Raw genomic sequence first — 22,138 nt, 5'->3', positions numbered from 1 at the left:
CCATGTGGCTTTTGTTTTGCTGAGTGGGGAATGCAAAAGGAGGTGGTAACTGAATTGTTGCAAAACACAGAAAGAATTGGGGGGGCGCTCTGTGAGACTGGTATTAGCTAACACTTGTGTGCCGTTCTGAGCATCTTTGTGAGTACAACCAACTCTGCGAGGCAGGTACTATTATTATCCCCACTTTACAGATGAGGAAAAGTGAGGCACAGAGACATTAAATAACTCATCCAAGGCTCTGCACCCGGGAAGCCGCAGAACATGGGGCTCAATCCAGGCAGGGCTGGCATCAGGGTCTGTCCTCATAGCTGTCACTGCTGTTCCCTCCGGATGCCATGGCCTGGGCTGGGCAGAGAGGCCGCGGACGGGAACGTGGACACGTTTCTAACAGTGGCCTTCTCCTTCCCGTCTTCCAGCTAAGTGTTTCATAAAATAGTTCTCCTGGTGAAGTTGTCTTGTGGTTACAATGAAATGGCACGTATGGCATAGGTGTGTTTGTGTGCACGTGCTCGTGTGTGTGTGCACGTGCTTATGTGTGCACATACATGCGTGTGCCCGGAGAGAATGTAAGAATGTCCAAGAATCCGGGTAATTTTTCTTCTTTACATGTTCATTTTTGGTAATATTCTACAGTGAATGCGTACACTTTTACAATCAGGAAAAAAGACTATTTCTTAAAAATAAATTCATACAATTCTGTAGTTGCCGTGTGATGATTGCATAGCAAATAGCTTGGAAAGAAACTCATCTGAGTGTTAGCAGCGATTATAACTAGACGGATGATGAACCACAATCACTTTTGAAATGGAAAAGATCGTTTTAAATGAAATCAAGAATAATTTTAGGTGCAACGAGCCATGGGCCGCTATTGGAGAGGAGGGGCGTGGAGACAGCAGGTTGGGGTCTGACCGGGGCTGGAGGCGAGAGGCCAGGGCGGAGGTCGGGAGGGTCGGGCCGCAGAGAGACCCCTCCCCTTACTGGTATGTTCACACCAGCCACGGCCGACCGACCCGTGGGCTGGGGTTAGAGTGAGCCGGGAGCTCGAGCACTAAACAAGCCCACGGGGAACACACAGCTGACTTCAGACGGGACGGGGTGAGTGAGGGAGTAACGTCTGACTGGGAGGCCTGGGAGAGGCGGTGGGGGGGCCTCTGAGCCGAGCAGAGGCTGGTCTGAAGGGGAAGGCGGTCCAGGAGGGGGTGCCCTAAGGACAAGGGCTGGGGGGGAAGGGCAGGAAGGCAGTGGGAAGGGCAGGGGACAGGAGTTTGTTGGTCTCACAAAGGGGTTTTCACTGTGTTCCAGGTACAGGGAGAAGCCATGGGAAGACCTCAGTAGTGGAAAGACCCTGGAGCGTGACCTGAGTGGAGTGGGGAGGGGTCAGCTGCTGGCGGAGGTGACTATGACGGAGGGAGGTGAGGGTGACGGCCTGACTTCTCAAGAACCCGTCCAGCTGTGTCCCCACGTGCCCTAGGAGTCTTTGGTGGAGCCGCTGGCTTGTCGCCATGGCAACGGGGGGGGGCACTCCCAGAGCCCCTCCACCTTCTGAGATCCAGGCCAAGGCTTGGTTTTCCTATTTCCTGTCCGGTCTCTTTGATTCTTCCCCCTTTACAAGCCCTTATGTGAGGTGTAGGACACACGCATGAAGCAGCGGGTTGTAACCACCAATCGCACACGAACCCTCTGTGACCAGCGCCCAGGCCCAGACGAGGGCGGAGCGCCCCCCACCCCCTGCCGTTGCCCACAAGACCCGGGCGTTCCTCCCCAGCGGGGCCGCCGATTGCCACAGAGATGCTGTCTGACCTTACGAAGTAGGTTACCTGTCACCTGTCTATGTCCACCTAAACGGCACAAGGTGGCCTCGCCAATTCTGAATTGTATATAAACGGAATAACATCGATCTCCTCTCTTGGGTCGTGATCTGTCTACATTACATGTTATTTCCGCTCACATATGTTTTTGCGTTTTAGCCATGTTGTGGGATATAATTCCAGTCCATTCCTTTTTGACGACGTTGGACGCTCCGTTTCGTGACATCATCAATGTGCAGTTTACTTGTCCATCCTACTGTTGATGGACGTTCGGGTTATTTCCAATTTGGTGACTGTACTGGTTATTTTTTCTGTGTAACAACTTATCCCCAAACGTAGCGTCTCGAAGCAACAACACGTATTGTGTCACGGACTCTGGGCATGGCCCGCCCGGGTCCCCTGGCTCCGGCTGCTCACGGGCTGCAGTCCAGACGCTGACCGGGGTTGTGGTCTCGTCTCCAGGTTCGACTGGACTGAATCCACTTCCACGTTTACTCAGGGGTTGTTGGCAAAACTCCTTTCTCACAGGCTGTTGGACTAGGACTTCGGACCCTCTCTGGCTGGTGGCAAGAGGCCCCCTGCACCCCTGCCACGTGGGTCTGGTCACGGGGCAGCGGGTGCACTGCGGTCGGCAGGCAGCGGGTGCACTGCAGTCGGTTTCCTGGGAGAGGAGGCGACAGGGCCAGAGAGCAGGTGTGGACAGATGGAAATCACGTTATTTTGTAACCTAGAAGCAAGTCACTGGGTCCGGTGCACATCCAGAGGAGGGGTAACGAGGAGGCGGGAGTGCGGGAGGTGGGAGTCCCTGGGAGCCACTGCAGGCATCGTCTGTCCCAGGGATAGTCCGACAGTGCTTTCTTAGTCACCTCCACGTGTGCCTCCGGGGCGCGTGCGGATCAGGCGTGGAGGCCGGGGTCTCAGGGCGTGTGGATCTTCAGCCGTCCAAGATCATGCCCCAATTCCCCAAGCGCCCCCGGCCGTTCGCATTTCCGCCGGCGACATGGGAGGATTTGGGTCGCTGCGCAGCACCACTGACACTTGTTATTGTGGCTCCGTGCATGTGGAGTATGTGATGTGTCAGGGTTCTGTTTGGCGTTTCTCAGAACACTAAGGACGTTTGGCACCTTTTCGCTCATTTGTTTATTGGTTGTCTTCGACTTCCTCACTTTGAGCAACCGCCTGGGTCTTTCCTCTGTCTTCCTCTTTTCTTACCGATCGTGTGACTTCTTCGTACGATCTGGATTCTTGCTCCAAATCGCAAACGTCTTCCCCAGTTTTTCTTTCTTGCCTTTTCGCTCCTTAAATGGTCCCTTTGGATGAGCAGAGGTATTTGATCATAACTAAATGTAAGTCTTTTCCGTTACAAACTCCTGTCCTTTCCTGGGCCTTGGCCTCCCCTGTCGGTGTCCAGACTCCGTGCTTCACCCCGTCCCCAGCTGTCGCCTCGGTCCTGACGCCTCCCGACCGGTCTCCAGGCAGGTGTCTTGTATGTGGATGCACGGGTTTGGCTGTCTGCTGGATGACACCCCCTGCACGTCCCACAGGCCGCACACACCAGTGTGCCCCGAACTGACCTCAGCCTCCCCTCCAAGTCCGCCCTCTGCTGGGACCCCGCGTTTCCTCATTCCGCGGCTGGCACACCGCCCATCACAGAGCCCGGGTGGAATTGCACTGACAGCTCTTTCCTCGGCGAGGACCGTGTTTTTCTGATCCTACAACCTGAGCCTTGCCCCCGTCTGTCTTCTGGCACCAGAGTGTGAGTTCTACGAGGTGGCGACCTTGCGCAGCTTGCTTGTTACCGTGATACCCAGTACAGGGTCACGGTTAAGGATCCTCGAGCCCGATTACCGAGTTCCCACCTGGCCCTGACACTGACCAGCTGTGTAAGCGCCTGGGAGTAACGGAACCTCCTCTCCTTCAGTTTCCTCGTTTGTAGAAGGGGATGACGACGGTCCTGACTCACAGGCCGTGTGAGGATTAGATCAGTCCGCGCGGGCCTGGTGCTGGGAACAGAGCAGAACACGTGGTGAGCACTGATAAAGGTTGGAGTGAGTGGTTAGGGTCCTGCCACCTGCCTGGTGCTTGCCGCATGAAAGCACAGTGACACTCATTAGCTAAAATGAATGAATGTCACTGCTCTAACTTGCAATCGTTATGTTTGCTTGGACCATCGCAGGAGCCTCCTGACTGAGCACCTGTCCCTCACCCATTCACTCCACACGTTGCTGTCAGGGGTACCTGTGACGTGCAGACTGGGGTGGGCTGTCCCTCATCACCTGCCCCATCTGGGGGGTCTCCAGTGCCCACCGGCCGACAGAGCACCATCCACACTCCTGCGGGCGTGGGCTCCTGCTCCCTGATCCCTGCCCCCCCCACTCCTGCGCCCTGATTCCTGCCCCCACCACACACAAAGTGCATTCCATTCACACAACCAGGCAGTTTTCCAAATGAGCCACCTCCCTTCTGTCCCCAGTATCTCTGCTGTTCCCCGGCCCAGAGCCAGCGCCCTCCCCTCTGCTGTCTTGCCTGAATGGAACGCCCTCCCCTGCCCTGGTGCTGCCCTGCCCACTCTGCCCTCCCCCTCCCCACCGCTGCCCTCCCCACAGCCACTCTGCCCAGCTGACAAGGTTGCCTCTATTTTCTTAGTTGCGGCAAGGACGTCAGACCCTGGATGCAGGGACTTGCACTTCATCAAATGTATACCCATCTGTGTCCACGTGCACCTTCCCCGCTGGGCTCTGAGTTGTCCCTGGAAGTCAGCTCAGGATTTGTACTCCTGGAGGAAGCACTGGGTCTGTAGTGGTTTTTAAGAACATTATTTATTTTGAGAGAGAGGGAGCATGAATGGAGGAGGGGCAGAGAAAGAGAGAGACAGAGAGAGAGAGAGAGAGAGGATCCCAAGCAGGCTCAGTGCAGACCCCCATGTAGGCCATGAAACATGAAATCATGACCTGAGGCGTGGGCTTGCGGGGGCAAGGAGCCCTGCCTGGGGGTGTGGGGGTGGGGGTCCGAGGTGGGGGTCCGAGGTGGGGGTCTGGGGATCAGGACCCCTGCACCGGGGGTGGGGATTTGGGGTCCGAGGTGGGGGTCTGGGGGTAAGGAACCCTGCACGGGGGGTGGGGGTCCAGGGGCGCAGGCCCCTCTTTGCTGGCTTGGCTGTGCCTCTGGACAGTTATTCCAGGTCTCCTCTGCATGGCGTGGGCAGGAGGGGCCGCGCTGGCCTGGATGACCCCAAGGACAGTCGGGGGCGGCCCCTTCCCCTCGGATCCAGTCCAGGGCGCCCCAAGCACTGAGCAACCGCGTCCCAGCCACCCTCCCCGAAGCGCACAGGTGTCCCTACATGTTTCCTCGTCCCTGCAGCCGCAGGGTCTCGGGGGGCGAGTGTGGGGGGGCCCCCCGAGGTTGGAACAAAAGGTCGTACCACTGGTCACAGAGCTTAAAGAGATGACCAGAGCCTCGGGGCGGGGCCTTTCGGGGGCGGGGCTAGAAGGTGGGCAGGGCCTGTTCTGTGAACGAGGACCGGCCGGGGCAGCGTCAGGCAGGTGGGCGGGGCCCGGACAGAGAGTGGCTGGGCAGGTGGGCGGGGCGTGGGTGGAGGGCGGGGCGTGGGTGGAGGGCGGGGCGTGTGAGTGGGGCGGGGCCTGCCCGGGACACGTGGGCGGGGCTCGATCTGGCAGGTGGGAGGGGCCCGGGAGGGGCGAGGCGGGGAGGGTGGAGGGCGGAGCATGCGGGCGGGGGGCGGGGGGGCATGTGGGCGGGGCACTGGGAGGGGCGGGACCCGGGCGGAGGAGCCGGCAGAGGAGCGCGCGGAGCTGCGGGCGGCGCGGGGAACCCTCCCCGGAGGTAAGCGCCCCGCCGCGGACGAGGACCCCTGTCCCACCCCGGGATGCTGGCGCGGTCGGGCGCCCACCCCCCGGGGGCGTCCCGGGCGGCTTCCGGCTCTGCTCCCTGGACGGGGACTGGGCGCGTGGCCGGCTGGTGCCCTGGGGGCGGGACACGGGGAAGCCGGGGCGCCCCCACCTTTGGAGAGCTGTCGCTTTCTCACTTTCGCTTTCGTCCCCACCTGGGAGGGGGCAGGTGGCCTCCCGGCCCTGGAAAAGGGGCCCCCCCGAACCCCGGCACCCGGCGCACCCGGCGAGGCGGCCCGGCGGAGGTGGCACGGTTTACACTGCCGGCCTTCACGTCGTAAACAATCCGCCTGTGAAGACGCGGACGCAGAGGCAGGGCGCCTGGAAAACCGCCGCCGGCACAGCCTCGCAGGGCGGTGTGGCTCATCTCGGGGTGAGGCGTGCGCGGCCGCAGGAAGCCAGGCTGCCGGGACCATGGCGAGGGGCTTGCTCCTTCCCGTGGGTCAGCTCTGAGCGCACCTGCCCCGCGCCAGGTGACCCGTGAACGGCACCCTAGACACTGTTCTTGGGCAAGGACGCAATAATCCATAGGACGCCCTGTGTGGAGGTCGGGTGGTGTCACAGGGTCACTCGCTTGTTTCACAGTGCCCTGGGGACGTCACCCTCAGTGGTCCTTCCACCCTAAGTGGTGTCACTGGGTCACCCACTTGGCGGCTCGGCTCTGAGGGAAGCAGAAACTGATTGCACGTTCTGAATGCAAAACTGACCCTGCTCGTTTTTGGCTTTGTCTTCTCGGAAGACTTCTCGGGAAGTTGGGTCCAGCCTCACAGAGAGACCTCCTTTGTTGGTTTGCCTGCCAGTTTGCTGACTGTTGAAATCAGAACAGGCCCGTTGGGGTGCTTCTGCTTGCTCACAGACTCAGCACAAAACCCTGGGATGTGCAGTGACTGGGTCCGGATGTGTGTTTCACTCTTAGTTTTGTGGACAGCCCGCAGATCCACACTTCCGTACGGCCTCCTGTTGGGGTGATTCCCACTGCTGGCTTTGCATCCCAGCCCCTGTGAGCTCTGCTCTGCGGGACCTGCTCGTGTGAGGCATTGTCCCTGCCCCTCAGAGGCTCCCAGGTTCAGGTGGAAAGACAAAACCAGCATCTGGGAAGCTAGAGCAGTTAAGTGCGAAGTCCTGTGCTATCACCTGCTTGTTCAAAGGTGACAGCCAGCGTGGGCTGGTAAAGACGGGGCTTTGCGGAGTCACCGGTCGTCCTCTGGATTTAGAAACGGCAGCTGGAGACTGGGACAGGCAGGTGGAAGGAGGTCCGAGGGTAAGACTAAGACTTAGAATCCGTAATGGCGCTCGCTGCCCACCAGCTGTGATCCAGACCCCCTGTCTCAGACTTTGACTCTGGAGTTCTCGTTTGTCCAGCAAGAGAGCAGATGCAGAGTTGCATACGAGAGGCTAATGTCCGGGAGGAGACAAGAGCCCCGAACGGGGGCTTCCTCTCCGCATTTATTGGGCTTTCAAGATCTTACACACAGGGTGAGTGTGAAGAAAAGAAGATCTTACACACATGAACGTGGAGAGAACAGTCAGACAGTAATCATTAACTTGCGTGTGTAAGAAGCAAAGGGTCTGGGGGGGGGGGCGGTGAGTGGATTTTGTGATCGAAGTACAATAGTATATTGGCTCCAGAAGGAAAGTCATTTCCTGCAGGTGAAATAACGTTTCTCACAGTCCCAGTACAACATCCCGCCAGCTAATGCCAGGCGCTTTCGCCCCGCAGGGGTGGCGTTCTGCCCGAAGCTTTTTTCTGACCCGTTTATGTGAGTAAAACCTATTTCCCCACAACCCCCCACCTCCCTCTCCAGCTCTGGCCACTCTCTTCATGCTCCCTGACACACTGACCTTCCAGAAGGTTCTTCCTGAGCCTATTTTGCATGCCTCACTCTCCTTACACTCGCTCTCCTGCCCAGAATGCCCTGTTGGGGAGTCCTCTACATCTTTTAAGAAGCATCTCAAATGGCCCCTCTTCTGATGGGTCCCTCAAGGGCAGAGTTGGAGAGCCCGTCATCTGCCCTCCGTCGCTCCTTGCACACTCCTTGCTCCCTCCTCCGTCGGAGCTCTCGTCCCCTGCAGTGTCCACTGGGGGGAGGGGTCTTTGTCCGACTCGCTGGGGACCCTCTGAGCCAGCGCTAGTGTCTGGCACATAGCAGGCATTTGGCACGTGATCCTTGGTTGCACATACAGGGCACAGGAAGCACCTCACCCACCTGGTGCGGAAGGTGTGGGCTAAGGGTTATTACTGGGAACCTGAGACGGGATACATCGGTGGAGCCAAAGCCCAGCGGCCTTGAGGGGCCGCTCAAGTGTTAGATGGTGGCAGTCCTCAAGGCCCTCGGCAGCCCCCTCTGCCCCCGGGATGTCAGGCGCGTCCTTCTTGGCTGCAGAATACCCTCTCCATCCTCGCCCCCACCAGCGCCCACAGGCTCACACTTGGACCTTCTGAGTTACTCCACCTGCGGGGGCTCCGGGCCCGGGCTCCCTCCTCTCCCTTGAACACGGTGCCTGGGTGCCTCTGCCGGGACTGCCCCCCCCCCCCACCACAGTTCACCACTCCTGTGACTTAGGTGCCAGCGTCTATACCCCTCGTTAGAGGTGCCCTCGGGCTGGGGGTGCGTCCTCCTCTGCCCCGAGGCACCACGTATGGTCCTGTAACGACATCACGCCCCTGCCCTCCGTGGCTGCCTTCAGGCTCGGGACGTTAGCTCCCCGAAGGCAGAGATTGGGTTTGTCTTGATGAAGCCCCAGCGGCTAACACCCTCCCTGGGAGACCGTGCCCAGGAAGCATGTGCCAGACAGAAGACTGACCAGGGCGGTGGGAATGTAAAAGGAGGGACAACTCTAGAGACATCTGGGAAAGAGGAGCTGGGACTCGGTGCTCAGTCCCAGGAAGAGAGTCTCCCAGAAGGCTGGCTCACCACCTGCCAGGCAGGTGTCAGGAGAGGGGGGCCCTGGCCCCAGGAGACGCCCACGTCCGTGCTTCTCCCTCTCTCAGGGCTGGAGAGAGATCCTGGGGGCTCGAGTGGTGGGGACAGTCCAGCTCGTGAAACGTGACCTGCAAGCCAGGGGTGGGGGAAGGAAAAGGCCAGGGGGAAACCAAGAGGACTAGGGGGGAGGCATTTCAGGAAGACACAGGAGCAAAGCTGTCGGTGCCACAAGAGAAAACGGGGAGATTCAGATTAGAACAGGTGAGGAGAGGAGCTCAGGACGGGGCCCCGGAAGGAGGCCACCGGGCCAACTGAGCCCCGGCAGCGGGCGCCCCTTGTACTTCCTGAGGAATTTGGCCGTCGGGGAAGAGTGGCCCCGTGAAGAGATTGTGTCTGTTTCATAAGAGATCTGATTCCTGTTTGGGAAACCGAAGCAAGCTATTTCCGGGTACGGTCTGGCCACGTACCTGGCCGCCAGGTCACACTCACATGTGCACATTCAGAAACGGGACCAGGGGAATTCAGCTCATCAAGGATGCCCCCACGGTGGCCCCAGGATTCCCTTCTCCCAGCCCGGGGCTTTGGCCATGGTCTTGGACGTTCCCGCCCACAGCAAGTTGGCCTCTGGCCCCGGCGCCCCACCCAGGATGGAGCAGGGGTGTGGGGCTGCTGGCCCAGGGCGGTTTCCACCCTCAGGAACCTCCCTGGGGCCCGGTCCCCGGTTGCCGGCACGAGGCAGGAACATGTGCTTGCAGCCCCGGCCGCCCCCGCTCCCAAGTCCCTGGTGCCACGAGTAAGCTCTTCCTCCTCCACCCCTGGGAGACGCAGGACTCCCCCCTCCCAGCCTGACTCCCTCCCTCACCTCCCACCCAGGGCGGCTCTGCCAGGCTGCTGCCGAGTGCGCTTGGTTTCATCAGCCAAGGGGGGTTTCTCTTTTTGCTTCCTTAGGTCAGCCCAGAGTACAACCCTCCCCGGGATGGTTCTCTGGTGCTTGTAATCTCTTCTCATTTCCATCGTGTCCATAGTTTAATAAGGATTTTCTTCACTGTGCCTCCGCCGCCCCCCACTGCTTCCATTTACATCACAATCCAGGTTGTCATAACTTTCTGGAGAGGCAAAGGCGGGCTCTTCGGGGGCTCAGGGCTCTGGCACCTGGCTGTTGCCCCTCTCTCCGGGCCATCAGCTCGCAGGCTTGGCCGAGGTGCCGTCAGGGAGGCTGTCAGAGCCTCGAGGTTAATTTTCTGAGAGTATTGGTGCCGCCTGAAGCTGAAATCGGGTAGAGATATTCAGTCCGTGGAGAGCTCCCTTTTCTGGAGGATTTTAAGCGTGTGGTGCGTGTTGTTAGTCTTTAATCATCACCCAAGTGAAATTATTTTTTTTCCAGTCAGATGTTTTAAAACGGTGGGAAAGAATTTATAATAAACAGAAGAGAAAACATTCTGCTGGGTTTTTGACACACTGGCTTCTTCAGAATATCAGTTCCTCTGGATGCTGGTGTGGTCGGGGGCCGGGGGGGGGGGGACCACCACCGGAAGATATTAAGGGCAATCCGGCAAGATTTTCCCTAACTTCCAGGAGTGCTGAAAAGGGAAACTCCTGAGGCCGCACCATGCTGGGAAATCCCCTGTCCCTCTCAGTGTTCCCCTTTGGTGGCTCCTAAAGGGAGTGCATCTCTGGAGAGGTGCTCTTGGACTAACGATGTCTGTGTCCTTAAGCAACAAGAACCATCAGAGGGTGGCGTGTGAGGAACCGATTACTCTGGATCAGGCACCGGAGTGTCCCCCCTTGTGTGTGTGTAGACGGCCCCACTGGTGCTCAGAGAGGCTGGTCATCCATTCAACTGGGAACGAGGACTCGAATTCAGCTGCAGACTTAGTCCTCATTTTGATCCCATCCTCCCCCCCCCCAACCAAAACGGTGTGCGGGGCAAAACAGATGCAGAGCTCAGAGCGAGCAGAGCATTGGGGAGGGGGGTGGATGATGCCAGCTGCGGCCCTGACCCCGGGCCCTGCGCTCACCCCGCGGCCGCGTCCCGACCCGCCCTCGGCCGCCCCCTGCCGGTCGGCGGCAGAAGCGCCTGCCCTGGAACCGGGAAGGCCCTCGCACCTGTTTCCTCAGCTGCGCAGTGAGGGAACCCACGTGTCGTGTCCAGCCCCGGCCTCGGGACCCTCAGCTGATCCCCGTTGGCAACCATCTGGTGCTTCACCCGCCAGGGTCGAGAAGAGTTGGGGTGAGCGTATTAACGTGGCCCCTTCCCAGAAGTGACTGGGCAGCACCTACCCAACCTTCATCCCAGGAGACCAGGCAGCCTGAGCAGTGAGTGTGGACAGATGGCAGGTCTCGGGGCCTTGCCACTCAGCTGTGAGGGTCACCTGGAGGCTTGTGGAGAGCCAGAGTGTCAGGTCCCCGGCCGCCTGCTGACCAGATTGCATTTTAGTGGCACCCGCAGGTGGTCCCGGATGCCTCCGAGGGGCTGGGCCGTGTGCAGGATACTCCATTCTGAGTTTTTGGAAAAGATCAAAATGACGACTAAGTCTGCAGCTGGATTCAAGTCCTAGCGCCCAGCTGGAGGGGTGCGCAACCCTGAGCACTTCCTCCGCCTGTAGGACCCCTCATCCTAAATCTGAGACCTAACGATTCCTAGCCAGTGTCCCCTGACTCGGGCCTCATTTAGCCAGCGAGCTGCTCCGAAGGTCAAACTCTGATGGCGAACCTGGCCATCTGCCATAGAGCAGACAGTGCTGGTCCTCAACCCTGGGCGGAAGCCTTCGTCACCAAATGACCATGGCAAAGTCACGTGAAAAGGAACTTAGGTCCGGGGAGACACTCCCTCCCCACAGCGATTTGAAGAAAAATGTGCCGGATCGTGAAAGTGTGGACTTTCCCTCTCCGGAGTCCCAAGGAAGAAAGCTCCCCATCTGACTGGCCCAGACACTGGGCCTCTGAACCAGAGGCTGGGCCTAGACTTCTCAAGACCCCGCGGCTCTGATGGCCCACGTGCCTTGATTTGCAAAATGGTCTCGATCTTTTCTAGTTGAAATTCTGCTCAGTAAGACACACACCTAAAGCTTCAAATTCTTCTGCAAAGAAAACTGCCATATGGCATAGAAAAACATGTGCATCACAGTTTCTGTTTCTCCCCCTTAATTAGCTTTTCTCCTTTAAGAAAACAAAAGCCCTTTATCTTGACTCACCAAATCAACACTGACCACCTTCGTCATTGTGATGAATTTCCTAGAGTCTCAGGAACCGGAGCCCTGGACCAGCCGGGGAGTGGGGGTCTGTGCCCCCAGAATAAGGATGTGTTAGGAGCTCCCCGTGTTAGAACTAGGAGGTGAGTCTGATGAAAATAAGCCTTCGGAATATTAGTGGGGATAATATTACTGGGGTGTTAAACTGTGCTACCTCAGGGATACTGCACAAATAAAAACAGGGTCTCCACCCTCAAGAGACGTGCAGTCTAGGGGGAGGTGTTTAATAAAAACGCTGTCTGGGAGGTGTGGACAGAATATCAGGGTGAGATAAAATGTGCCCCGAGGGGTATGAGGACTGCTGGCCTCCGAGGTGGCCTCTGAAGGGTGAGCTGGATATGCAGACAGAAGCATCCCCCCCCCCCCCCGGCCTAAGGAGGGAAATTGGGTGGAGGCCAAGTTCTGAGCAGGTGGCCTCCCTCTGGAGCACAGGCCCAGACTGCAGGTGCCCTTGGGAGGGGGGTTGGCTTGGGATCCCCTCTGTCAAGCGAGAAGGTCAGCCATTCCAGGGTAGACTACAGTCTACAGTGGACGGCCCAGAAGTCCTGTTCCCTTCGTGGGCAGAAGGAGCCAGTGAAGGCTTCTGATCAGAGGTGTGCTTTCGGGCTCCTGGGGTAGCTGGATGAGGGGTGCATGTGTCTGTGGGGGACCGGCTGGGAGGTCAGTGGGCAGGGACAGGGGGGACATGACCGGCAGGGGGGCAGTGCCCTGGGGTGAACCTTGCAGAATTGGCCACCAACTGTGCTGAGGTCACACCGGTGGGAGTCTGTGGGTCCAGGACGGTGGATGGGTGGGGAGGAGCTGTGGATGGGGGAGGGGGCTGTGAGTCCAGGAAGATGGAGGGGGGGAGGGGCTGTGTGTGTGTGTGTGTGTGAGGGAGCTGTGGGTCCAGGACGATGGTTGGGGGGAGGGGCCTATAGGTCCAGGATGGTAGACGGGGGGAGGGGGCTGTGGGTCCAGGACGGTGGACTGGGGGGGGGGGCGGGGGGGAGGGGCTGTGGGCAGGGGGAGGGGCTGTGGGTCCAGGACGGTGGACTGGGGGGGGGCGGGGGGGAGGGGCTGTGGGCAGGGGGAGGGGCTGTGGGTCCAGTACGATGGTTGGGGGAGGGGCCTATAGGTCCAGGATGGTGGATGGGGTGGGAGGGGCTGTGGGTCCAGGATGGTGGACGGGGGAGGGGCTGTGGGTCCAGGATGGTGGACTGAGGCGGGGGAGAGGGGGAGGGGCTGTGAACGGGGGGAGGGGGCTGTGGGTCCAGGACGGTGGAGGGGGAGGGCGGGGGGCTGTGGGTCCAGGACGGTGGACTGGGGGGGGGGGCGAGGGGGAGGGGCTGTGGGTCCAGGACGATGGTTGGGGGAGGGGCCTATAGGTCCAGGATGGTGGATGGGGTGGGAGGGGCTGTGGGTCCAGGATGGTGGACTGAGGCGGGGGAGAGGGGGAGGGGCTGTGAACGGGAGGGGGCTGTGGGTCCAGGACGGTGGACGGGGTGGGAGGGGCTGTGGGTCCAGGACGGTGGGCGGGGGGAGGGGCTGTGGACGGGGGGAGGGGGCTGTGGGCCCAGGACGATGGTTGGGGGGAGGGGCCTAAGGGTCCAGTATGGTGGATGGGGTGGGAGGGGCTGTGGGTCCAGGGCGGTGGATGGTCTCCAGGTGCTGAGGTTGGATCGGGTCTGAAGCAGCTTCACAGCCTGGTTCTCGCTGCTCCACCCGCTGCCCGACACCAGTGCGGGATCATGTTTTCTTCACCCCGCGTGTCTCCCGGCTCCCGTTCCCGACGCGCCGCGTGGTGTCTTCCTGACGGCTCTCGGCTCCGCTGTCCCGGAGCCCCCCGCTCGGAGGTCCGCTTCAGTCCTGCCTTGCTGTACGTCGTAGGAAAGCCGGTCTGCATGGTATCTTGGTCATGCCACACGAGCCCGGATAATTTTGCGTAAATTCTGTGTGTCCAGGGGCCCTGCCCCCCCGCACTGCCTCTGTCATCTCCTCTGTCACCCGTTGCTGCAAATCCAGGGTCGAGCGGCCGGTCCGGCGGGTACACCGCGGGGCGGTGAGGGGTTGTCTGCAAAAAGACAAAAGTGAAACTAGAAAGCTCAGCTCCGCTGTTCTGAGCTACGCGCCTCTGCAGGGATTTCTGTCTGTTACGTAAGAGGAGAAATCACTCTGATGGTTGAATACATCAGCAGCTTGGGGACCAGGCGGCATCTTCCCGGCAAATACGGTGGTTCCGTATCGGCACGCGTGTATCTTACAGTCCCCTCAAATCCTCACTTGTGAACCAGAGTTTCTCTTCTGTTCTAGAACAGAGGTTGGACTGCAAAGCTTAAAGTATTTGCCGTCAGGCCCTTCGCGCTCTGAGCCGTGTCCCGGGATACGGAGCGTGCCGGGCTGTCTGTGAAGCCGCGGGGTGGAAGGAGCGGATTTTGGAAGGTCCGTGAACCCTCTGAAATGGTGCGAAATTGGGTTTGCGATGCGTACGTGCGTTTTTGGAGGGCAAGGAACCAGAGCTATCGGAGTCTCAGAGGGGTCGGTCTGTGACCTCAAGACGTTTAAGAACGACTGTAGAGTGTGGCGTGCATCTGGCCAGGGAGGCTGGGCCTCGTCTGTCCCTGTCCCCTCCCGCTGGGAGATGGGAAGAAGGTCACAGAAAACCCAGAGTGCGGTCGTCCCCCTACCATGTGTCTCCCCCCGCCCTCGGCTCTCCTCCTGAAGCACATCTGAGAATCTGCTGCCTGAGAACAACAGACCTCCTTCCCCCAGCGTCTGTGTGGGCCGGGGGTGAACCCAGGGCTCAGAGTTAGGGCCCTGCGGGGACGGCCTCCCGTCCCGTCCATGCAGGTGCCACTGGTTGTGTCAGCAGCAGGATGGCAGGGACAGCATTGTTGCTGAGCTGTCCCTTTCGGGGTGGGCGGGGCTGGGGCTCACCTCTGGGGCTTCCCAGGAGCCTGATGCCCACATGCGCCCCCACTGTTTTGTTTTCTTTCTGATAGTTCTCCCCTGCATCTGTCCCATCTTCCAGGACAAGGGCCTCCCCACCGTGTGCATCGGTCTGATCATCGGGGGCGGGGGGGGGGGGCAACCATTCGCTATGTGGGTGGAAAAAATAGGATTCAAAGAATATCTGGCTTTAATCATCTCAGAGCTTGTGGTGAACGTGGGGAGAAGAGGCTATGGCCACAGTGCTTAGAAAAGCATCCTTGTGGGGCGCCTGGGGGGCTCCGTCGGTTAAGTGTCTGACTTCGGCTCAGGTCATGATCTCACGGTTCTTGGGTTCGAGCCCCACGTCGGTCTCTGTGCTGACAGCTCGGAGCCTGGAGCCTGCTTGGGATTCTGTGTCTCCCTCTCTCTCTGCCCCTCCCCTGCTTGTGCGTGCGCGCGCTCTCTCTCTCTCTCTCTCTCTCTCAAGAATAGATTTTAAAAAAACATTAAAGTTTTTTTAAAAAAAGAAAAGAATCCTTGTTTAAATTTTTTTTTCATTTTATTTATTTTAGAGAGAGAGTGGGAGGGGGGAGGGACAGAGAGAGAGAGACAGAGTCCCAAGCAGGCTCCACACTGCCAGCACAGAGCCCGTCGTGGTGCTTGAACCCACGAACCTTGGGATCATGACCACATGAGCCCCCAGGGGCCCCAGAAGAGCACCCATATTATAACAAATGTTTAAATGACGGCTTTTCCATTTTGAAGTTGAAGCATAGGTATAATCTAATCTATAAACACGATGTTAAAGAAATCAATATAACGCCCTGACAGGAATATAACGAGAAAAGGAAAGGGGACGTAAGTGATGAGGAACTAATATGTCCTCACACTAGAAGGCAAAGTGAGTTATTTTGACTCTCACACTCACTTATAAGGAATAAGTTTGGATTTAAGAGAAGAAAATATTCAGACATTTCTTAAAGTTTTATTACCTTTGACATTTAGAAATGAGGGCCACATAAACGGGGTCACACGCACCGTCCCCGGGAAGTCCACCCAGATGGCACGGTTCATGGCTCCCGTGGAGACCCAGGTCACTAGGAAGAGATTTTCCGGAATGGTGACTAACTTCTTGTTTGCAGCTGCGAACTGAGCAGGGTACGATCTTCCCTAGATTTGTCAGATCCCGTGTCTGGAAAATTCAGAACAGAAACAGTGCCGAGAATACTTTGTTGGGGGGCACCTGGGTGGCTCAGTCAGTTAAGCGTCCAAGTCTTGATTTTGTTACGGGACCAGGCTGGGACGCTGGCGGAAAACCCAAGCGGCACTCAGAGATCTTGGTGGATTAGAGATTTATTTAACACCGGCGGGCTCGGAGGAGACCGTTTCTCCAAAGATCTGAGCTCCAGATGCAAGTGCGGAGGGTAATTTATCGTCATCAGCTTCCATATCTGGGGGGGGGGGGGTTTCGCAAGCCGCAGCAAAGAAAGAAAGAAGAACCCGGAGGAGGGTCTCTAAGCCAGAGACCAGAGTTTGTTTTAGCCCCATCGGCCATCTTTGGTGTTCTCCAGTTCTCCAACAATTTAGGCTCAGGTCATGATCCTGGGGTCGTGGGATCGAGCCCCACATCAGGCTCTGTGCTGACAGAGCAGAGCCTGCTTGGGATTCTCTGTCTCTCTGTGCCCCTCCTCTAATTGAGCTCTCTCTTCTCTCTCTCTCTCTCTCAAAATAAATAAATAAACTTTAAAAGGAAATACTTTGTTGGCCTGCAGAAGAGAGTCAGGGTCTGAGGTCACTTTGAGACGGTTTCGGCCTCCAGGGACGCCCGGCGGGTCATCGTCCCTGGAGCTGAGCAGCTCCGCCTGTGCAGGACCAGGTGCGTGTGGCCTCCCTGCTTCCCGGGGCGCGTTGTGGCCCGGACACCTGCACGCTCACAGGATGCTCCCGCAGAGACAGCTTCCCCATCGGGAGCCACTGTTCCGCACAGGAAGTCTCACCCAGGGTGATGGTTTCTGCCTCAGCAGAGACCAGGTTCCCCAAACAGATCAGTGTTGTTCCCTTGTTGGCAGTGATACTCGTTCAACTTCGCATTTCTTCTTCTCAGCAGCAGGCATCCTTCCATCCTCGCTGGGCTGATGGAGAATATGGCCTCGTAAGGGAGGGAGACGGCAGATAAGTCAGCCAGTGTTTGCGCCAGATAATTAAGGGCTTGTGAGAGTTGCCTTGCAAGGAATAAACAAGGTGTGTTTGAGCGAGTTGGGGGCAGGGGAGTTACCGCAAATAGTGAGTGTGGGGGAGGCTCTCTGAGGAAGTGTCCATGTGAGGAGCAGAGAGAAAAGCGTTCCTGCACAGGGCGCAGCATGTGCCAAGGCCCTGAGGTTGGAAAGAGCTTGGAGAGGCAGCCGGGAGCGCCGTGCTGGCACTCCCGGTCACCCGGGACTGGTGCTGACTGCTCCTCCCCCCGCACATATGGGCCTGTCCTTTTCCCTCCTGCCTTCAGGTCTCTGCGTCGGCACGATGTCAACAGAGAGGGCTTTCCTGACCACTGTCCAGGTAGCAACCAACACCCAGCCCTGGCGGTCCCTGTCTCCATTTTTCCTTCTTTTGTTGGGTGTCCCCCCTCCGCTGCTTCCCTGCACCAGCACGTGAGCCCATGAGCACAGTCATGGCTTGTGAGTTCGTCTTCTCTCCCGTGTCCCGAAAGGTGCCCAGCACCTAGTGGACACTCCCCACATACTTGTCGAGGAAGTTGTTGGGGAGACAGAGCTGGAGCACAGAAGTCCTTGTGGCCGTCGTCCCCAGGGCTCTGTGCAGGGAGGGGACAGCAGAGTCCCCAGGCCGCCAGGAGGGCGACCCACCATGGAAGGTGCGGGGGACTTGCGGCTGCCGCCTCAGGCCTTGGGCAGCAATCGTGAAAAATGATCAGATTGGATCAACATTATCGCCGACTTCTTCCCAGTGATTATTAAATGCCCGGTTTTGATGCTTGGGGTCAACTCGGAGTCGATGCCTCCTTGTGATTTGCTCTAATCTGTGTGTCACAGCCTCGGGTTTCCATGGAAACCAGCCCCCACATGGAGCAAAACACCAGCAGAGCCACGGACTAAGGCTTACGGCAGGTGCCTCCTTCTCCCCCCTCCCCCTGCCCCATCCCTCCTTCTCCCCCCTCCCCCATCCCTCCTTCTCCTCTCCCCCCTACCCTTCCTTCTCCCCTCCCCCTTCTTCTCTCCTCCCACTTTCCCCCCACCCCTCCTCCCCACCACCCCACCCCTCCCTTTCCCCCCTCCCTTCCCCTCTCCCTGTCCCTCCTCCTGGCCCCTGAGCCGCATCGGTCTCTCCTTACTTCTGACATTACAGTGAGAGCCCATTGAATGGGCTGCAGGCACCAGACGCGGGGGCTCCGAGGGCCGATCCCCCCGCGTTTCCTCCGACCCCACAGCCCCGCACTGGGAACACCAGACCAGATGCGGCTGTGCCGCCGAGCATCCACACAGCCCTGCGGGCTGGCTGGCAGGGGCGCCTGGTTCGTCCGCATTAGACCCATCCTGTGATGCTTTATGGACAGTGGCATAAAGTACCCCTGCTTGTGCGCTGAGGCGGCCCGGCTGTGGACGGAGGACCGAGGAGCCAGCTGGCTGGGAACGGGCCCAGGGGACGTGCAGACGTGTCTTCACCTGCAGCTTTCTCCCACTGCCTGCGCAGACCTTGAGTAAGCGACTGCGTGAACTAATGAACCGTTACTGCAAAGACTGAATGTTTCTGAAGGACTTGGACTAGTGCTTACCTTGTAGGCCCACCCCCCACAGCCGCACCCACAAAGGGTCTCGGCAGCAGGCAGGTCGTGCGGGAGCCCCCATGTCCCAGGGGCCCGCGTGCCATGCCTGGAGCTCGGTCGGCTGTGTCTTCATTTTCCCGTCTTCTCCGCGGGATCATGGGAGACCCCCTTGACCTTGTCTTCGGAGTAGTGCTCGTGGCCAGTCCTGTGCTGGCGATTTCTTCCTGCTCCTCGGACGGTCGGCTAGCCTTGTACCGATTCTGCAACCTCACCCAGGTGCCCTGGGTGCCTGGCACCACGGAGATCCTCTTGCTAAGCTTCAACTACATCGAGACTGTCACTGCCTCCTCATTTCCCCTCCTGGAGCAGCTGGGGCTGCTGGAGCTCGGGACTCAGTATACCCCCTTGCGTATTGACAGAGAGGCCTTCCGAAACCTGCCCAATCTTAGAGTCTTGGACCTGGGCGGGAGCCACATGCATTTCCTGCATCTCGACGCTTTCCAGGGGCTGCCCCACCTCCTTGAACTTCGACTCTTCTTCTGTGCTCTCTCCGATGCCGTATTAAGAGACGGTTATTTCCGAAATCTGGAGTCTTTGACTCGCCTGGACCTGTCCAAAAATCAGATTCGTAGCCTTCACCTTCATCCTTCATTCCGGGAGTTGAATTCCTTGAAGTCTATCGATTTTTCCCTCAACCAGATACCCATCGTATGTGAACAGGAGCTCAAGCCCCTCCAAGGGAAGACGCTCTCCTTCTTAAGCCTCGCCACCAATGGCTTGTACAACAGGGTCCCCATGGACTGGGCCAAGTGTATGAACCCATTCAGAGACATGGTGCTGGAAACCCTGGATGTTTCTCACAACGGCTGGACCGCGGATGTCACGGGGAACTTCAGCAGGGCCATCAATGGGAGCCAGACCTCCTCTCTGGTTCTCACCTACCATATCATGGGGGCTGGGTTTGGCTTCCGTAACATCCGGGATCCTGACCGGAGCACATTTGCCGGCCTGGCCAGGAGCTCAGTGGTACGTCTGGATCTTTCACACGGCTTTATCTTCTCTCTGAACTTTCGGCTCTTTGAGTCTCTCAGGCACTTGAAGGTCCTGAACCTCGCCCACAACAAGATAAACAAGATTGCAGGGGAAGCGTTTTACGGACTCGACAGCCTGCAGGTTCTCAACATGTCGCACAACCTTCTGGGCGAGCTTTATAATTCTGATTTCCGTGGACTGCCTGAGGTAGCCTATATTGACCTTCAAAACAACCACATTGGGATCATTCAGGACCAGACATTCAAATCCCTGAAAACATTACAGACCTTGGATCTCCGCGATAACGCCCTTAAAACCATTTCTTTCATCCCGAGCATCCCTACTATCTTCTTGGGCAGCAATAAACTGGTGACCTTGCCGAACGTAAGGCTTACGGCCAACTTCATCCACTTGTCAGAGAACAGGCTAGAAGATCTGGACAGTCTCTACTTCCTTCTCCGGGTCCCTCACCTCCAGATCCTCATTCTGAATCAAAACCGCCTTTCTTCTTGCAACCCAGCTCATGCCCCAGCGGGGAGCCTCAGCCTGGAGAAGCTTTTCCTTGGAGGAAATATGTTGCAGCTGGCCTGGGAAACCGGCTTCTGCTGGGATGTTTTTAAGGGGCTCTCCCAGCTCCAGGTCCTGTATCTAAATAACAACTACCTGAATTTCCTCCCGCCAGGAGTATTTAGCGACCTGACCGCACTGAGGGGTCTCAGCCTCAGCTCCAACAGGCTGACCGTTCTTTCTCCCGGCGACTTGCCTGCGAATTTGGAAGTCCTGGACGTGTCCAGAAACCAGCTCCTGTCCCCTGACCCCGATCTGTTTGCGGGCCTCAGTGCCGTGGACATAACGTACAACAAGTTCATCTGTGAGTGCGAACTCCGTCCCTTCATCCGCTGGCTCAACCAGACCAACGTCACTGTGCTTGGGTCTCATGCAGACATCCTCTGCATGTACCCCGCCTCGCTTGCTGGGACCTCCCTCTCCTCTGTGTCCATGGAGGGTTGTGACGAAGAGGAAGTCTTAAAGTCCCTGAAGTTGTCCCTTTTCATTTTATCCAGTGTTACCGTGACTCTGTTCCTCACGGCTGTCCTCACGGTCGCCAAGTTCCGGGGGCTTTGTTTCTTCTGCTACAAGGCAGCCTGCAGACTGCTGTCCACGGATCACGCCAAGGGCAGCGGGTCTGACGTGTACAAATACGACGCGTATCTGTGCTTCAGCAACAAGGACTTTGAGTGGGTGCAAAACGCTTTGCTCAAGCACCTAGATGCTCAGTACAGCGACCAAAACAGATTCAACCTGTGCTTCGAGGAGAGAGACTTTGTCCCGGGGCAAGACCACATCGCCAACATCCAGGACGCCGTGTGGGGCAGCAGGAAGGTGGTCTGTCTCGTGAGCAGGCACTTCCTCCGAGACGGCTGGTGCCTCGAAGCCTTCAGTTACGCCCAGAGCCGCTGTGTGTCTGACCTCGACGGTGCCCTCATCCTGGTGGTCGTGGGCTCCCTGTCCCAGTACCAGCTGATGAAGCATCAGTCTCTCAGGGGATTCGTGCAGAAGCGACAGTATTTGAGGTGGCCTGAAGACCTCCAGGATGTCGACTGGTTTCTTAATAAACTCTCTCAGCACCTTCTAAAGAAAGAAAAGGGAACGAAGAGAGACGGCGACATTCAGCTGCAAACCATAGCGAGCGTCTCCTCATCCACTAATCCCAAGCCACAGACAGCTCTGCATCTGTGCTAAGCTACCGTTTGGGGTCCTTTCTCGTAGCTTGTCTTTCCTACTAGGAACACGATGGGCTGTTGGTTTTCGTACCAACACGATGCCCGGTCTCCCTGACCCCACCATGGAGGGGAGTACTGTTTTCTCCCATTGTGCCGACCACAGGGCGTGCCCCGGTCATGGGATGGGCACCGGGAGACCCTTCCCCAGCGCTCAGGCCGTCCCTGCAGAACAACACTAAATGAGCACACGGACAAAGAGGCGGGTTTCCTCCCCCTCGTGGGAACAGTGCCGTTGCTGGGTACGGGTCACGCCTCATCTCCGGGTAGGGGTGACCCCGAGGAGGCCGGGACGAGAATCGCTAGATGTCTCGGGGCCATGCCACACTTCCTGTTCTGACCCTCGAGGTCTCACCCCTGTGGGCCGAGAACGTTCTTTCTCAGCCTTATTTCCTCCAACTCATCAGCCGTTCGGCGGCTGCAGGGAGAACAAGGCCCACATCCTGGTCTGAGTCCTGATTCTGCTCCCGTGGGCTGTGTGACCCAGAGTGCCTGATGTGCCCTCTCTGGGCCTGGTGTCTCGTCTGTGGGCATGCTCGTATCTACCAAGGATGTCAGGCTTCTCAAACCTTTCCTTGGTCACCCTGTCGGCCACAGGGACGCACACTCGGGGGCACCTTTGCTGGCAGTCGAGACTTCCTTGAGATTGTATTTTTTTACCTCAAAAGAAGTCTATATACATTTTGCATTCTGTCTTTTTCCGTGTTGATTTTATTTTTTTTTATTTAAAAAAAAATTTTTTTTAATGT

The 22,138-nt window shown here is 58.0% G+C and overlaps 1 protein-coding gene and 1 long non-coding RNA gene across 16 annotated transcripts; one reads left to right on the top strand and one right to left on the bottom strand.

Annotated features, from left to right (window-relative positions):
* Window positions 1-1,917: 1,917 nt before the first annotated feature.
* Window positions 1,918-5,961, bottom strand: LOC123382760. The gene is made up of 3 exons (XR_006591646.1): window positions 5,829-5,961; window positions 4,512-4,602; window positions 1,918-3,811 (listed from the first exon to the last, which is right to left on the bottom strand). It is a non-coding gene; the product is annotated as an uncharacterized LOC123382760 (long non-coding RNA).
* Window positions 5,579-22,084, top strand: TLR5 (toll like receptor 5). Of its 15 annotated transcripts, none has more exons than XM_045048727.1 (7): window positions 10,153-11,974; window positions 14,184-14,312; window positions 16,552-16,677; window positions 16,909-17,042; window positions 17,302-17,354; window positions 17,846-17,920; window positions 18,159-22,084. In XM_045048727.1, the coding sequence occupies exon 7, from the start codon at window positions 18,679-18,681 to the stop codon at window positions 21,349-21,351; it is 2,673 nt and encodes an 890-aa protein (XP_044904662.1). In that variant the 5' UTR covers window positions 10,153-11,974; window positions 14,184-14,312; window positions 16,552-16,677; window positions 16,909-17,042; window positions 17,302-17,354; window positions 17,846-17,920; window positions 18,159-18,678; the 3' UTR covers window positions 21,352-22,084. The 15 variants fall into 15 exon arrangements, with proteins under 15 accessions (XP_044904665.1, XP_044904666.1, XP_044904663.1 ...); XM_045048726.1 differs by having other exon boundaries at window positions 16,906-17,042; XM_045048731.1 differs by adding an exon at window positions 5,582-5,651 and having other exon boundaries at window positions 11,879-11,974; window positions 14,189-14,312; window positions 16,552-17,354.
* Window positions 22,085-22,138: the final 54 nt, after the last annotated feature.

This window comes from Felis catus, chromosome F1 (genome assembly GCF_018350175.1).
Source record: "Felis catus isolate Fca126 chromosome F1, F.catus_Fca126_mat1.0, whole genome shotgun sequence".
Taxonomy (NCBI): domain Eukaryota; kingdom Metazoa; phylum Chordata; class Mammalia; order Carnivora; family Felidae; genus Felis; species Felis catus.
This window is presented reverse-complemented; position numbering and strand designations above follow the sequence as displayed.

Excerpts from the sequence above, each read along its gene's own strand:
- TLR5 (XM_045048730.1), top strand. The coding sequence starts at position 18,679 with ATGCCTGGAGCTCGGTCGGCTGTGTCTTCATTTTCCCGTCTTCTCCGC.